Raw genomic sequence first — 17,803 nt, 5'->3', positions numbered from 1 at the left:
AAAATCTTATTCATAACACTATTGCATCAAATTCTGCATTTTTTTTAAGTATGCGTTTGTTTTTACACAGGACGTTTGCTGTCCACTCTAAATTGATATATTCTTTCAACGCAGAGAGCCGATAGTCTGGTTATTAAAATGCGGAACCTAACTTGTTATAAATTTCATTCCATAAAGGAATGAAATTCAAATCTCTTTGAAAAATTAAAACAACTTTTTATTGAACTTGTATCTTGAAGCTCTGTTGGTGATGAACATACTTTAGAGTGTGTAGTCTCAAGCACGAGTTATGTGCGCCGTGTGGGGAGTGACTGAAGTCTGCACTCGTGTAATGCTTTCATGTTGCTAAGAGACTCTAATAAATGCTATGTGTTAAAGCTATGTTTACTGTTCATTATCTTGGTTTGATGAATATTAGAGCTGTTTATGTTTATTGATCGTTTCTAAAATTCATGATAGCTGGCATAATTAACTACACTTCTTGCGCATTTTTCTCTGGTTGACTGCGGCTGAAGAGGATGGTAAAAAATTAAGTCAACATGAAGATAAATTATTTTCATAAAATGAGGTAATAGTTAATAATAGTTAATGCCACTTAATTTTCATGCACAACTGACTTGAATTTCCTATGTAACGACCGCCATACATAGTAACATTTCGTTGAACTGTTCATCCTTTTAACCGCGATGCTCTGCGTCTGCCAAGAACAACGATGATGATCACCATCAATTTTTTCGCGACGCTTAACAAAATATCTCCTGCTAGATGACGACCTCCAAAGCCTTAAGGGCGGCAATTCGTTTTGCATTTAGTGTTTAGTTTTTCTTAATTCGCTTAACGAAATGAAAGGAAAACACGCCCAACATTCTAGATTTCATCAAGTTATCACCCAGTGATGGTAAGTTTTGAAATGTAAATATTTCAGTTTGTTTTTCAAACTATCGAGTTACGTATAAACGTTGTGCAAAGATGATACACTCGTGTTTGTAATTATGATACTCTTTTAAGCGTCGCGTATTGGATTTACAATGGAGTTTATTACAGAAATGCTATATTTTTTGGTACGATGCGATTCCTTCAGCAATAAATTCATTTTCCATCAACTCCAGTTTATAAATTACGTGATCATGAGTGCGATTAAAATATAGACACTACGAAAGATGGATGAGAGGTCAGTTGCTTTAGGTCTCCTACTAATGTATGCTGCGTATTGCTAAGTATAAATAATATGAACTAATAGAGTAACTTCTCTTAATAGTCTATCAGATGAGCGAATAATCAAGCAATAATCTATCATTGATCCTATAACCTATCACCACATTATTTGGCAGTCGTTGGAATTTCAATAAAATAACAAGTTTAACCTAACCATATTTCGCACAATCACAATATAATCGCTTTTGAAGCAATCGTTGAATCCATTTAACAATTAACGATTAATATAAAATTTTCAGTCTTCGCTTTAGGTCGTGTGAAAGTGATCTAACGACTCGTCCTCAGTACAATAACACTCTCATAACATAGTGATGTCGGCGCTAAAGAGTAGGCCTGATGTGGCCTTATTATTCATTATTCGAACTTTGCGACAAAACAAATATACGGTGAGCAGGAATATGATTTGTGAACTCGATCAGCGAGTGATGATGACAAACGTAACGTGATAAATATCGTTGAGGAGCGCGATGCCCGACTGCCGAGGACTGCGCCTCAGGTCGCTATTCTCTTGAAGTGGGCGAGGCACTTGAGCACTTTTTGATAAACTAAACCAACTGGGTCTTTAGCCCTGCGAATAATAAAACATGGTTAGCCTCTTTAGCCCTGTGAATAAATAAAGATGGTTAGTTTCTTTAGCCCTGCGAATAATAAAAGACGGTTAGCCTCTTTAGCCATGTGAATAGATAAAGATGGTTGCCTCTTCATCCACGTAACTAAATAAAGACGGTTACCCTCTTTAGCCCGTAAATAAATAAAGATGGTTGCCTAATTAGCCCCGTAAATGTATAAAGACGGTTACCCCCTTTAACCCGTAAATAAATAAAGACGGTTACCCTCTTTAGTTCGTAAATAAATAAAGACGGTTACCCCCTTTAACCCGTAAAAAAATAAAGACGGTTACCCTCTTTAGCCCGTAAATAAATAAAGATGGTTACCCCCTTTAACCCCCTAAATAAATAAAGACGGCTACCCCCTTTAGCCCCGTAAATAAATGAAGACGGTTACCCCCTTTAACCCGTAAATAAATAAAGACGGTTAGCCCCGTAAATAAATAAAGATGGTTGCCTCTTAAGCCCTGCGAATAATGAAAGATGATTAGCCTCTTTAGCTCCGTGAATAAATAAAGACGGTTACCCCCTTTAGCCCCATAAATAAATAAAGATGATTAGCCTCTTCAGCCCCATAAATAAATAAAGATGGTTCCCCCTTTAACCCGTAAATAAATACAGTCATTTGCAAAAGTTTAAGACCACCCACAGAATTTGACCTAAATCAGGAAATGACCTTTTTTGGATTAGTGATGTGCAAGTTTGAGCCTGCGGCGGGCCTAATGTTAGCCGCAGGCGATCAGAGAAGTGTGTTCATGAGTCAGTTACCTCCCAGCCCTCGCTTGAGAAGATTGTAGCTGCAAGACAGCAGAATATTCATTCATTAGAGATGGGTAGAAAAGCTTCTCTTACCGATGTCCAGAGGGCTCAAATTGTGCTCCTACATGACGAAGGTTATTCTGAACGCCAGATTTCTCTAAAGATGAGATGCAGCAAGACTGCAGTTAACAATGCAATACGCAAGTTTGAACATGATAGCCATTATTCAGACAAGAAAAGGTCGGGGCGTCCAATGAAAAAAACTTGCCGTGATGACAACATGATGAAGCTCACTGTTGCAAGATCTCCAACAAGTTTCTGTAATAAAATTCAAGGAATGTTGCTTTGAAAAAGTTGTGAGGTGAGCATGAGTTAAATTTCATGCCGTTTAAGCAAAGAATTTCACCTAAAGAGTTTCACGCCTGCTCAAAAACCAAAGTTAACTGCAGCTATGAAAATTAAGCAATTGAATTTTGCTCGGAAACATCAAGATTGGACGGTTGCCAAGTGGAACACAGTGTTGTTTTCAGATGAAATTGCATTTCAGCAGTTTGGTTTATGCCATCAACACATTAACCGACCAGTTGGTAAATGATTTGAAGAGAAATATGCAGTACCTACCATGAAACATCCACCCACTGTCATGGTGTGGGGGGAATTTAGCCATAATGGGACAGCTGGATTGTACTTTCTGCCTCAGAAAACAACCATGAATGGAGCAAGGTACCTCAAGCTGCTTCAAGAAAAGCTTGTACTACACATGGGAATACACCAGTGTACTATTTTCATGCAGGATGGTGCTCCATGCCATCGGGCCTGGTAGGTGAAAGATTTTTTTACCTCAAACAACATTGAATTGCTGGACTGGCAGGAAATGGCCCAGACTTGAATCCCATTGAAAATTTGTGGTCAGTCATGAAGGACAAGGTAGCAGCAATGCAGCCTTCAAATTTGAAGTCATTAGAAAAATGCATTAAGCAGGTATGGTGCAAAGAATTTTCCAAGGGGTACTGCCAGAATATTATCAGCAGTATGCCACGACAAATCTAGGCTGTTATTGACAATAAAGAGGGACACACTAGGTACTGAATATATTAAATGCTTCATAAATTGCTTGTTATTTCTTTACTTTGTCTCATCAAATACAAACAGTTTAAATATTTTGCCTCATTAGCATTTCTTAATACAAAAAAAAAACAAATTTGGAGGGTGGTCTTAAACATTTGCAAATGACTGTAAAGACGGTTGCCCCTATAGCCCCGTAAATAAATAAAGACGGTTACCCTCTTTAGCCCCGTAAATAAATAAAGACGGTTGCCTCTTTAGCCCCGTAAATAAATAAAGACGGTTGCCTCTTTAGCCCCGTAAATAAATAAAGACAGTTAGCCTCGTAAATAAATAAAGCCGATTACTCAAACAAGTTCGACAAGTCCGCTGCAGTGCATGAAGCGCTTGCGGTTTTTATTCACTAAAATATTCAGCAACGTAAGGAACGCATTTCTGATTCGTATTCAGTTTCATATATTAATGTTTCATATATTCAGTTATTGAGGCTTCGTTATTACTTTATTTTCATTTACAAGTGTTTATATAATTAAATACGATGCGTCAATGGAAGTAAATACGACACTGAGCCTACTGGAAATAATTAGACTCAATAATGTAATTGGGAGAGCTGGTAGCTTCTGAATTACTTGCGATTCTAAAAAATAAGGATTCAATCAAGGAATGTTTGAATAATATAAGCATTGATTAGGTCAGGCAGTATGCACTAAATTTAATAACAATTTTGGAAGTGAATCGATACGTCTAAATATAGAGTTTGAAGTTGAATTATATAAACAACTGACCAATTATGTAGTACCGTAAAATATTCAATTATAACTAAACCTCCTCAAAGACTCTTTCATTGAAAATTTTATACTTTTCTGATGATTTGAAATGTACACGAAACGAGGGGCGTGAGTGAAGGGATATTTACAAGCAACTCACCACAAAAAGTCGAGGTGAGAGAAGTTCTCATCCGGGACTTTGTGTCGCAGGACAACGTTGCCGAGTTCCGAGACTGTCCTTCGCACATCCTGGAATTACCAATTTTACCAAATTACACGCTGACAACTTTTGTTTCAGTTATCCCTCATGTATTAAGGATTCGGAGAGTTTAACACCTATTTTGTTTTACAAATTATGAGTCTCAGGGTTTTTTGAAATCCGTCATATTCGAAGTTCAATCTTGACATGAAAATAAGGTACATAGACAATGGCTGAACTTTACTTCAACCGTGACATAGACTGATATAGTTTCTAGAGACTTCTATTGAAATATTGTGAATTACATAACCGCTCAATAATAAATATAATGAATTAAATCGACGAACGCAAGTATAATTATTTGAAAAAAACTGTCAGAGAATGAACAGAGCTCACCGCTGGGGGTGCGAGCCAGTCGTTGTCCGCGTAGAAGGCGGCTACAGGGGCGGTGACGCGCGTCAAATTGAACACTGGTGCGGTGGCTTGTCGGTAGCGCCTAAAGTTTCCAAACCAGCCCAAGTCAAAGTCTTGGAAACGACCTGTCAATAATTAACTTGAAGTCAATTTCCTTTATTTTCAATAGCTATTTTTCTCCTGATATCAAAGCTATGATTAATTTCAATCGCCTGACATCAACGCTATTGATTTTATTTTACTGATATTTATTTATTTCTGTTTTGTCATCACTTTTTTGTCCGCGTTAGTCGGCTTTTTAAACGACAGTCCTCTCAACTTTAGACTGAACATTAATTTTCAAATATTTCAATATATTCGAGGTAATTAATTTCTAAAGCCTAAACAATGACCGGATTACACACCAGCCTTGCCATTCTGCAGGAAATGTAGCAGAGTGCGCAGTGATGTGCCGGCTGGAGTGTGGGCTAATATCACCGGAAGAAATTCCTGTAACACCGAAAAGATATAGGAATGTATACGTTATAATATATTATTAATCAGAATAATGATACTCCAGTTTAGTTTTTATTCCGATATCAAACTGTTCGAGTAATTTGTGAACTGTCCCGACTCCCTGGTTGGAACTTGCCTGAAATTTTTTATCATCAGACGGTCAGTGACTCAGTGTCAGACCCAAACCCGCCACGCGGTAGCTTGATCTTATTTATTTCTACATGGCGGTATGTTTTGTGTTACGTTTAATTTTACTTCTAGTTTATCTAGTGTTGAGACATCGGGAAAATTTTGAGATGAAAGAGGATCATTACTCGACACATCGAATAGGTATTGAGGATAAGTCACTCTTTATTCCACTAGTAGCGAAATAGGATCAGGATTCAGATTTTCAGAATTAGCTAGTTACCAGCAGTACTAGTAGGCTAGTACTAGTTTTACATATTGATTTAAAATTGAGATTGTCACCGCTCGTTCGATATGGTGACGGAAGACTTATTTATCATTATTTCGGCTAACGAGGATCAGTTAAGATTAGTTCGAATCACTAACGAATAGGATAATTTGCCGTTGTTTCGACATGAGGCCGATGAGGAATTAGTTACCGGGTTGAGATGGTGGGCGTCAGGACCGGTGAGGGCGAAGAGAATGTTGTGGCAGAGCGGCGCTGTGAACTCCTTGCTCGAGCAAACTGACGACACCAGCAAGTCGAAAACTTTGCCAGTAGAAAAGACTTCGTTCACTCCCGCCATTTCCATTAAGGTCTGTTATCAATTTAAACCATTAAAACTCGTTGGGACTAGTGCACGGAGGTTATTTTATGCTTATACATTCTCAAATGTTTCGGAGTGCATCCAATATTATGAAGGAACATAATGGAAGATAACGGATACATAATATAGACGTGGAAAGTTTTCTAATCACGTTACTGATATTTTGTGCCTGCGGAACGCTGATCGGTCTTGCGACAAGCGTACTTAGCTCTGAAATTAGAACTCTTGAGTCTTGAATTCGTGGGCACTGGAATAGTGCCCACGCGGCTTATGCATTTTTTTGCGGGGCCTTGACTTGACATGAGCTAGAACCTAGTTCTTCCTTACCAAATAACGTATATTCGTTTCTCTTTTTACTACGATGGAAGATTGGAGGTATAATTTCATGTTGCAATAGAAACCTAGGTTAATAAAGTCCCCTGCAGTTCACTGGTCTCAATGTGGCTCTGGTGTCTTCATTAACCACCGAAATGTTAACGCTCAAGGTAGGAAGGACCTGCCTTTTTTAATCTTCATGAAAGATTTGCAACTTGTAAGACAATTTTACCCATTCAACGGAAGGAATTAATATTCAACTTTCAACCAATTTACCTTATTGGATGTTTGTGCTGAATATAGAGTTAATAATTCGGGCTATATATTTTTTTATCTCTCTCCATTTCCACACCTGTGTTCACATGACCGGTAAGACCCCGCAAGAACTATGACCCGCAGCTACTGAAGGTGTGCAGGCCTCACCTGGAACGTTGACGCGTACGGGATCATGGCCCCCAGCGGTCCCTTGATGTGTGTCACGTACGCGACGGGGGCCAGCGCGATCATTCCAATAATCTGCGACGGGCAAGACATTGCTTACGAAAATCGTTACAAAATTTCTGTACCAATGGATACGCTTGTCGTCATCGATGAGGATACTTCTATTATTTAGCCGATAGTTTCAACACATAATTTGTTAGCAGATCCCTAAATATGCACTTAACTGTCTTATTAGTTTCCTATAAATTTGCTGTGACTAAAGAGAAACGGCTGCATGCTAAGCTGGTGCTAAACGGCTGCTAATGTCATGCATGCTAAGCTGGCAGTTTTAGACTGCAATGTAATGGTTTGGGCTTATGTGGAATCACCTAGCGCATAGTTTCCCGACCTTCTGATTGTATTCAGGATGATAATTCATCATGGTGAAGAAGACGGTAGTTCCCATACTGAAGCCGACGTAATAGAGCTGATCTTGTTGCGTCACGTTCAGGGCATAGTCAATGCTAGCGGGCACGTCGAACTTTCCCATTTCGCTCCAACTGTCGAAAAAAGCAGTCCCAATTAAAAAAAAGACAGAGAATTTAGAAAAAACTAGGGAAAGAGAGGTGCAGTAAACTATGTGTTGAGTTTTATTGATCGAATATCTAAAGCTATGAATCTAATGTAGTGATGCTTGCGTGATCAATGGTCTCTGCCGCGTCAAACTTGCCGGTCGCTTTAAAAGTCATGCCACAACCGAAACTATATTTACCAAATAGGCCATTACAATTTATTATACCCTAATATCTTCAACTAAGCGGTACAGCTCGCCAATGCTGCTATGAGAGATGTCTGTTTTGCCAATTAGTTGCTGGGAGTTTTACCTGAATTTCCAAAAGCGGGCGTCATCGGGACTGAGGATCTCGTGTTTTCTGGAGTAGGTGTTGCCACGAACGTTTCCCATCCAAACGTCGTAGCCAGCATCAGCAAGAATAAAACCTGCAAAACGGTCAACCGGATATCATAGTGCACTTTCGCTCTAACACCTGCCAAAAACAACGGCTAGGAGTGATTACCCGTCTATCTAAACATTGGGCCATTTACCCATTTATTTGGAGATGGAGAACTCCGGTAAGGGTTTAACAGTAGTTTTCCCGTAAATGAGACTAAAATGACTATTGAGAAAGGCACAAGTTTCTCATTAGTCTGTTTCATAGGTCAAAATGGCCGTCTTTCAAATAAGCTCGTGGTTCTTTCGGACAGGCCTTTCATGCTAGTTTTTCACACATGCAGTTCCTCTGTCTTTCAGGCAGGCTTGTCATGCAGCTTTCTAACTGGTTTGTCTTTCAGACAGGCCTTTCCTCTATCTTTCAGATAGGCCTACCATACATCTTCCTCTCTCACGCATGTATCTTTCATACAGGCCGGTCACGTGCTTTTAAAAAAGAGCCGGTATCTCACGCATGTCTCTCGCACGTTTCTCACGCATGTCTCTCTCAAGCTTCTCCCGCATGTCTCTCTCAAGCATCTCCCGCATGTCTCTCTCGAGCTTCTCCCGCATGTCTCTCTCGAGCTTCTCCCGCATGTCTCTCTCGAGCTTCTCACGCATGTCTCTCTCGAGCTTCTCACGCATGTCTCTCTCGAGCTTCTCACGCATGTCTCTCTCGAGCTTCTCACGCATGTCTCTCTCAAGTTTCTCACGCATGTCTCTCAAGCTTCTCACGCATGTCTCTCTCGAGCTTCTCACGCAGGTCTCTCTCAAGCTTCTCACACAGGTCTCTCTCAAGCTTCTCACACAGGTCTCTCTCAAGCTTCTCACGCGTGTCTTTCTCAAGCTTCTCACGCATGTCTTTCTCAAGCTTCTCACGCATTTCTCTCTCAAGCTTCTCACGCATGTCTCTCTCGAGCTTCTCACGCAGATATCTCTCAAGCTTCTCACGTTTGTGTCTCTCAAGCTTGTCACGCATGGTCTCTCTCAAGCTTCTCAGACATATCTCTCTCAAGCTTCTCAGACATATCTCTCTCAAGCTTCTCAGGCATGTCTCTCTCAAGCTTCTCAGGCATGTCTCTCTCAAGCTTCTCAGGCATGTCTCTCTCAAGCTTCTCAGACATGTCTCTCTCAAGCTTCTCAGGCATGTCTCTCTCAAGCTTCTCAGGCATGTCTCTCTCAAGCTTCTCAGGCATGTCTCTCTCAAGCTTCTCAGTGGGGCGACGCCTGTCCTGCGGCCGTGGGGGATGCGGTGAAGCTCCAGCACATATCTGTCCCTGGTGGTGACCGTGTGCACCTCCGCGGGGTATCCGTGAGCTTCTATCATCTCCGGCTGAGAAAAGTTTAATTTAATTTCATTAATGAGGTTAATGATATTATGAAAAGAGACGCCTGAAGAGATTACGGTTTAATTAAAAAAAGACTAGAGGTATTTTTTTATTGCCTCCTGTACTTATTGTGTAGAATATGCAGAAATTCATAATGAATTGTCGATGTCGGTAAATTCTCAGTCTCATTGATTGTTACAAGTTGAATTCTCTGTAATTACGCAGCTCAGATCAAGCTGCGTACCCATCTCCTCTATACTCACTCTCTACCTCTACATCCTTTCACTCTAGCATGAAACACTATGACCAACAAGCTATGCATGAGACACTATGACCATTTAAATAAATCCACTCACAGTTGTACGGATGGCATCCATCATGATTTCCTTATTCTCGTCCATCTTGAGCGCCTCCTCAGCAAGCGCTCTAATTTCCTTTTCCATTACAGAAAATCCATTACAATTGTCCAGACCGAGCGCCAGAAGTAAACAGGCTGTCGCAAGTACATGCGACTTGTTCAAGTCTCTTACCCAGGACATTGTGTAGAACTATCCGTTGATCAAAGGGTGCATAAAAATTGTTTGAAAATATTCAGAGGATTAGAATAATTCAAACACTATTAAAGGAGCACCCTTTTATCTGAAAAGGTGAATTTAAAATAATTAGAAATTGTGTATATATATGTTGTAATATCTGAATTTGCTTTGGAACGGGCTCTTTGAAAAAACATTAGGTAAGAATCAGATATGTATTTCGCGCTTTTTATTTTATTTCATAATTAGTGTTATAACACTCATAAATTGTCCTCCTTCCAGAAAGTTCGAAGCTGCCGGAACTGTGGTCCATCGCTACGCGGTTGAGGGCACTACAGCGAGCAGTTCCGGGTATAGCGCATCCTTCTTCCGACACCGTTAACGGTACGAGAAATCTTTCAGTTATCATTTTTTTTCGTCCGCAAGGCCTGCACTAATCCTGCGGAAGTAGCACTGTATTTTTTTTGCGCGGCAATCAAGTCGTTGTATATTTTTTCCGTCGTCCAAATGAGTTCGAAATGAACATTCATTCCAATGGATCAGCGTACGTTTGAGTACATTACGACCGAGATCTGTTATCTGTACGCGACGAAGTGTAAGACGCACGACTCCTGTTCTGATAACTAATTAGCAGGAAGTTCAGGTGCTGTCAAAGATTTTCAATGAATTCGTTTACTAAATCTATTGCATCTTTAAGTTCACGAGACGAGGATCAGCTCAATTTTGTCGTGTAATCTCTCTAAGAAACAGAGGTTCATTTGAATTAGATTAATCGAGGAAAATCTCTACATCTCTACGTCTTTGGGTGATTTTCTTCCATAACAAAATCTCCTTTTATTTGAAAGAAAACTCGCTCAATTTCTTTTCTGCCTCAGAGAAGTTGCACGCAATTTACACTGAAATTTGCAGGTTTTTAGATCGTGCTGCTGTTTCTGTGTCGTGCTGCTGTTTCTGCGCCGTGCTGCTGTTTCTGCGCCGTGCTGCTGTTTCTGCGNGTGCTGCTTTTTGTGTCGTGCTGCTGTTTCTGTGTCGTGCTGCTGTTTCTGTGTCATGCTGATGTGTCTGTTTTTTTTCATTCGTTTATATCATTCTTTTCATTGGTAAATTTAGTCGGGCTTTGTTCTTTGCACCTGTGAATCTCTAATTTTATATGTTCCATCACTCAAAATTATTGATAAAATTTATCGTACTTTATCGTTAATTATAAATTTTGGTTAAGAATATTTACTATTGAATATGTATCCGTACCATTCATGTCGTGATACCTGAGCTTCAAGAGACAAAACATGCATGAAAAACTTCCCATTCATTTGTAGCTCAACGAAAGAAACGCAAATATTCACGAGAAAGGTTTTAATAATCTGACAAGTTCCGCTGAGCTCTTATAATAATCTAAGCTGCTAAAGATTTGCTTCAAGAATTTGTCTTAACGTTCCAGTAATTCATATTCTCGACTTCAGCCACTTCGTGCAGCGCCCCAGAATAAGATCGATTTCTTACTGAAGCTTTTCACAGTAATTATTATTATTTTTATAGCACTAAATTGCCCTGGGATATCGAACAAATTTTCTTGTCAATTACGACAAAGCTGATCATGTCTAACATGAAAATTCTTTTTCGCATTTAAAGTATTAATTGTATAGGTTCTTCACGCGTATCAACTGCAACTTATGATGGCTACCAACCTGTTCGCCGTAAATAATCATTGAGGGTTTTTTTTTCGTGTGGACATATAGTTTAATTAAACGCATTTTCTTATACCTTCTTCGTGGCTTATGAATTCAAATGAGGTTCGATACGTTGCAAATAAAAGTCCTTATTCAATTATCACGAGTCATTTTGATATTGCGATTGTTTAAAAAAAACATTCACTAGATCACAACTTTAAACACAACCGACTGAATTGCCAGTAAAAATCCCTTTGATAATCAAAATAGGTCGCTTTTTATAATGACATTTAATTGAAAGAATTTGTTGGCAGTATTTCAGTCGTATAGTGCTGGACATTATTCTTCCGAATTCTTATTGTTCTCCAAGATCCTAAAATAGTGCCAATCACTGCATGGATAATCTTCCGAATTCCACAGAAAATGTAAACAATTTAGTTTCTATAAACGGGGCGCGGTACAGCTTTATTTTTGCTTTATGACATAGCATTTACTTGAAGCTGCTCGATAGTTTGTTTCAACTCGTTGTTGCTACCTAAAACACAGACAGAAATAATTGTAAAGAACCAAGCACTCCAAACTTGCGAGAGCAACTGAAGGTTATCGCACCTAATAGGCTGTGTGTAAGTTATCTGATGTGGCGTGTATAAATCGGTTGTCCAGCATCTACGACATAGAATAGAAGTGTTGGCCCTGAAGAAATAGGCCCATGGCCTGTTGCCGATTCTTGTACTTTTCGTGACTTGATGGCCTTTAATTAGAACCCGATCTTTCTATAACTGATCATTGTTTGAGATAGCTGTTGGACTTGTGAAAAAGACATGGTTACGGCACAAATGCTCTACGTAGCGCAATGTTTTCAAGTTGTAAGAACAACGATTACGGCTATATTCCATCGCACAAACATTTATATATAAACGAGGCTCGCACTTATGATTCATATTCATATATATGGAAATTTACGAAAAAAATTGAAGCCAATAGGCGATATGAGCTGTGCGAGCTCTTGTATTTTGCTTAGCAAATAAGTGTTATCGATCAACGTGCTGTTGTCGCTTCAATGGTACATGGGTCCATTTGCTCTGGATGCTAAATTAATACGCGAAACGTTCCATTTCACCCAGAATTACGGAACCTAAGAATTGTCAGTTTAATGATCTTTCCGAGGTACTGTCCTAATCGCGAAGACTTTGTTTCAAGAAATTGCAAGTCAATTATTAATGTTTTATGCCTGGATTTGTACCAACCTATAAACCGGGTATAAACTCGTGCGAAGCGCGTGTTCAACAGTTGTCAACTGCACGCGAGTCATCGAAACGCTTCCTTGTCACTGCTCCAATATCCATCCTTTCACCTTGAACAATTTGAAGGCACGAATAAATAGTCGCCACTCACGCACCACTCCAATATCCATCCTTTCACCTTGATCAATTTGAAGGCACGAATAAATATGGCTTATGGGTGCTGAGTAAATTCCTGAAGGTTTCATAGACAGCGATGTAGGTCAACACTTCATCCGGAATAAGATAAATGTTTATGGTATTTCCACATGTCAAACCGTCAGTGTCATGTTACTTAACCACTTTAATATGGAATAGAGATGTAGCAGCTTAGAAAGTGCGTTGGCTGTACATAAATCTTGTCATGACATGAATGTGATGAAAAAAGAACATTTCAAGTTATGAAATATTATATTAAAAGAAACCTTGAAATAAATGAAAACCTTGAATTAAAAGGAAGCCTCAAATTAAGATAATACCTAAAAAAAATATTACCCGAATCTTCGCAGGCATTATTGTCACGTTATAGCAGAAGCCGATATGTATATTGAACGTAATTGGATTGAATTTGTGTTGCATATTTTCAACGCACTTATATGGGTCGTAATCATTGTATCGGTGTTTGACCTGTTTCTGCTTTGTTGTGCATCATAAGATAGCATGAAATATTTTCATGAGGCAGATAAGATATTCAGTAAGTATATCTATGATATGAAAATGAAAGCAATTCCCAACATAAGTTTAATCTCGCTGCGCCTCTCGAACTTTGATCGCCTGATGCCTTGCATGTCGCGTATCTGCGATTGCATAGTTTAATCTGACGGTATCATATCGTTCGAGATATTCCATCGCGCGAGGTGAGGACTCTTATCGTAATTGACTAGATCCTCTTGGTATATAAATACGCTTTAGAACTTGAATCAATTATTGCTCCTGATTTTCAGTAATTCTAATGGTTATGACGTGAAGCATATGCATAGTGAGTGGTGAATCAAAAATGTGATGCTAGCAAGATTTATCTGTTACTATCTGAAGCGATTAACTATTAAACTATAACTAACTATTAAATTTTCTCAGTTTCGAGTTCACCGTTATAATTTACGAACTTGCAGGCTATTTGTTTGTATTCTAATTATTATAACGAAATTGAGATCTTTCCTCGTAAGTTTAGCCCATGCGACAGATTATGTTGGTAATAATAATTGCAAGTGCCACTGAAAAAGTTGATATTAAAACTGCATCATCACCATGGATAAAATTTCAAAAAAATCTAGTGTCATATTACATGTGTAAAAGGAACTAATTTTCTATCATCATGAATGAAATTTGTGCTTGGTTAGGATTAACTCTATTCCTTTTTCTCATTTATGGAAAAATGCGTTATTGTTCTCGTCATGTCCGTCCGTCCGTCCGTGAATATTGTGCTCGTCATGTCCGTCCGTCCGTCAGTGAATATTGTGCTCGTCATGTCCGTCCGTCCGTGAATATTGTTCTCGTCATGCCCATCCGTCCGTCCGTGACTTCACGGACGGACCGACGAGAAAATGGGCTCTCTGTCACTCACTGCAGTGAGCACTGATCTATTTTTTTCTTTTTCATATGTCTTCAAGAGAAGCGATTCTGGTCCTTACCCAGGGCATTCATGCACTTCTCGTTCACTAGCTGCGTTATTTCAACTTGGTTTTTCATTTCGTATCGACGTGAAGCAGTAAATCCTCGTATCATAAAACGTCTTGTCCAACGCAGTTCACAATGCAGTCTCGCGCTGTTTGTGAAGTCCGAAGAACGCGTTAAAAAAGCAACTTCTCTGCCGTCATGTCGGCTTCTGGAAGGGTATATCGGAGCGATATCGGATTTCGATTCCACAGCGATATCGGATTTCGCATGTGGAATTTTGGGCATTGTCCGTAAATGCGCTAGTGCGCCATTTTACAGTGCGAATTTATCAGTTGGATGAATGTACTATTTTCTATGGTTAGTTTTTCATATCATTAAACAAAACAAAAAGATAAGACCGTATAATTTCACAGTGAGCAGCACGCAATTACAGCATAGGTAAGAATTTTTTGCAGTGTATTTTCTTGACATAGCACAAAACAAGCGTTGTTTCGTTCGTACAGTTATTTAATATTGGATCACAGGTTTACGACAAATCAATTCATCTGAACCTATCGAGATGCACACATGCTCTCTACTGACGAAGTCACCGCGTGGCGTGCAAGTATAAACGATGCAACCCTCAAGTGGGCGGAGCTCTGAAGTGGCGCGGACTGCAGCCGCTGCCTCTGTTAGTGGCTGTTACAATGTCCAGCATCTACGACATAGAATAGAAGTGTTGGCCCTGAAGAAATAGGCTCATGGCCTGTTGCCGATTCTTGTACTTTTCGTGACTTTATTCCACAAGGGATCCGGCTTTTATAGAACCCGATCTTCCTATAACTGACTATTATTTTAGATAGCTGCTGGACTTGTGAAAAATACATAGTTACGGTACAAATGCACAACAGAGCGCAATGTTTTCAAGTTGTGAGAAAAACGATTACGGCAATATTCCATCGCACAAACATTTATATAGAAAAGGAGGCTCGCTCTTATGATTCATATTCATATTATTGGAAATTTAGTATAAATATTTGAACGCATTAGGCGATATGAGCAATGCGAGCTCTTGTATTATGCTTGGCAAATAAGTGTTATCGATCAAAATGCTATTGTCGCTTCAATGGTACATGGGTTCATTTGCTCTGGATGCTAAAGTAATACGCGATACTTTCCATTTCACACAGAAGGAACCTAAGGTTTGTCAGTTTAATGAACTTTCCGAGGTGCTGTCCCAATCGCGAAGACTTTGTTTCAAGAGATAGCAAGTCAATTATTAAAGTTATATGCCTTGATTTGTACAAACCTATAAACTGACTATAAACTCGTGTGAAGCGTGTGTTCAACAGTTGTCACCTGCACGCGAGTCATCGAAACGCTTCCTTGTCACTGCGCTCTTTGTCGGGATGAATTTTGATAGAAACCTTATTTGACATCGCAATTCAAATTTAATGTAAGTATAACATTCTGCATATCTGTCGCGACGCTCAATTTCGACGATTATGAATGAAATTTGGGGTAAAATTCTTATGCATGTGTACTGTAGTAAAATTACTGTTTTTTACTCCGAAAATATTATTTATCCCCCTGCCTGGCTACACGGCTTTTAGCAAGTTAACGCCGTTTGCATATTGACTCATTAGTCATCATCTTCCATAATTACAGCAGGTTAGTTTAAGTTCCATATATTTCGAATAGGACTATTTTTAATCAGCTGAATAACTGTTACATTGTATGATAATTTCTTCGTTAATCTCTTAAACTACGATTATTTATTATATTAACTTTTTCATAGGTGCTTACGTTACGAAGGGCATTGTTTTCCTTACTCTTCACTTGTAATAACGAACTATACGGCAGTAAATATTCAATGAATCTCATTTGAATCAATACCTTAAATTTATTATTTGAAATCGTTCGAGTAAACCTTACGTTCATCTCATCTCTCGATCTGTGTGGGTAATTAGCGGCACTTGAACCACAATTTATCCCAGCATATCCTCGCCACTGGGCTGCTAGTATGGGGGCGCATGTCGGAGGCCAGCTTTGCCTAGGAGTTTGCCAAATTTCACACTTGGTTCATAGTCCTTTCTATAGGTAAGAACGCTGGAGTGCATAACGGCCTATGAAATCGAGTGCTCAAAACCATAGCGCCGGATGTCCACAGCTACAAAATAAGCTTCCCAAAGGTAAACATGACCATACTGCATCTGGCCAAACCTCATCTGACCTAACCTCTTCAGGCCTAACCTATACGAGCTGCAACCTTCCTCCACCCAAAACAAACCTGAGCGGACCTAACCTAACCTCATTGGCTGCAAGAAGTTAGAAAGGCGGTTCAAATATGCTAGTAGAGCCAGTCATTGGCTGAAAGAAGGTTGTGAGCCGGGACAGCGTGAATAGGTTAGGCTAGAAGAGGTTAGGCCGGAGTAGGTACAACCGGATGGGGAACTGCCTGCTTATGAGCGAGCATGCTTCAGCATTGGCTGAAGACCTACAGCGCTATTATCTTTCGGCATTGTGTCGCTCGTCTGCGTTAGTATAAATAACTCCAGACTTTACGGTACTCCGTACCCCTAACTCCAGACTGTACGGTCCGTACCCCTAACTGCTGACTGTACGGTCCGTACCCCTAACTGCTGACTGTACGGTCCGTAGTGCCCCGTACCCCTAACTGCTGACTGTACGGTCCGTACCCCAAACTGCTGACTGTACGGCCCGTAGTGCCCCGTACCCCTAACTGCTGACTGTACGGTCCGTACCCCTAACTCCAGACTGTACGGTCCGTACCCCTAACTCCAGACTGTACGGTCCGTACCCCTAACTCCAGACTGTACGGTCCGTACCCCTAACTCCATACTTTACGGTCCGTACCCCTAACTGCTGACCGTACGGTCCGTACCCTTGAATCCAGACTTTACGGTCCGTACCCTTGAATCCAGACTTTACGGTCCGTACCCCTAACTCCAGACTGTGCGGTTCGTACCCCTAACTGCTGACTGTACGGTCCGTACCCCTAACGCCAGACTTAACGGTGCGTACCCCAACTCCAGACTGTACGGTCCGTACCCGTCACTACCCGCCATAAAAATTCTAAGCGGAGCAATTACCGCTCTAGGAGCAGAGTGACTGTTCCATTTCTATTTTATTTTTCAAAGTTATTCCACTTATCTTTATGTGGGTATTCCTGAAAAAACATTAGCTATGCGCTGTGGAAGTATCGGGTTGGAATTATTTTATCCCCCAAAAAAGCTTCACTTAACTAATTTGTGTGTCGTAATAAGTAAGTACCGTTGTAAGGCTCAGCGCTAATATGGCAAGATCTCTCCGACGAAGTGCGATGCTCTTCAGTCCCGACTACGCATAAAAAACAGTCCA

General features: G+C 40.0%; 1 protein-coding gene across 1 annotated transcript; it reads right to left on the bottom strand.

The window, feature by feature from the left end:
• Positions 1–534: 534 nt before the first annotated feature.
• On the bottom strand, positions 535–9,990 carry LOC108668609 (lipase lipl-1). The gene is made up of 13 exons (XM_018155851.2): positions 9,703–9,990; positions 9,244–9,351; positions 9,045–9,202; positions 8,754–9,010; positions 8,492–8,713; positions 7,915–8,029; positions 7,440–7,590; positions 7,034–7,126; positions 6,128–6,286; positions 5,432–5,516; positions 5,010–5,152; positions 4,575–4,663; positions 535–1,783 (listed from the first exon to the last, which is right to left on the bottom strand). Exons 1-13 carry the CDS (start codon positions 9,883–9,885, stop codon positions 1,708–1,710), a joined length of 1,839 nt encoding a protein of 612 aa, XP_018011340.1. The 5' UTR covers positions 9,886–9,990; the 3' UTR covers positions 535–1,707.
• Positions 9,991–17,803: the final 7,813 nt, after the last annotated feature.

The sequence above is a fragment of the Hyalella azteca genome, unplaced genomic scaffold, assembly GCF_000764305.2.
Source record: "Hyalella azteca isolate HAZT.00-mixed unplaced genomic scaffold, Hazt_2.0.2 contig17145, whole genome shotgun sequence".
Classification (NCBI taxonomy): Eukaryota; Metazoa; Arthropoda; class Malacostraca; order Amphipoda; family Hyalellidae; genus Hyalella; species Hyalella azteca.
The sequence above is the reverse complement of the archived record's forward strand: the minus strand, read 5'-3'. Positions and strand labels throughout refer to the sequence as shown.

What these genes read in the sequence shown, in the direction of transcription:
- LOC108668609 (XM_018155851.2), bottom strand. Translation starts at nt 9,885, where the DNA reads ATGTCCTGGGTAAGAGACTTGAACAAGTCGCATGTACTTGCGACAGCC. An exon ending in CCCACGGCCGCAGGACAGGC is followed by an intron (nt 9,203 to 9,243) that starts GTCGCCCCACTG and finishes ATGCCTGAGAAG; the next exon opens with CTTGAGAGAGACATGCCTGA. An exon ending in GAGAAGCTTGAGAGAGATAT is followed by an intron (nt 9,011 to 9,044) that starts GTCTGAGAAGCT and finishes ATGTCTGAGAAG; the next exon opens with CTTGAGAGAGACCATGCGTG.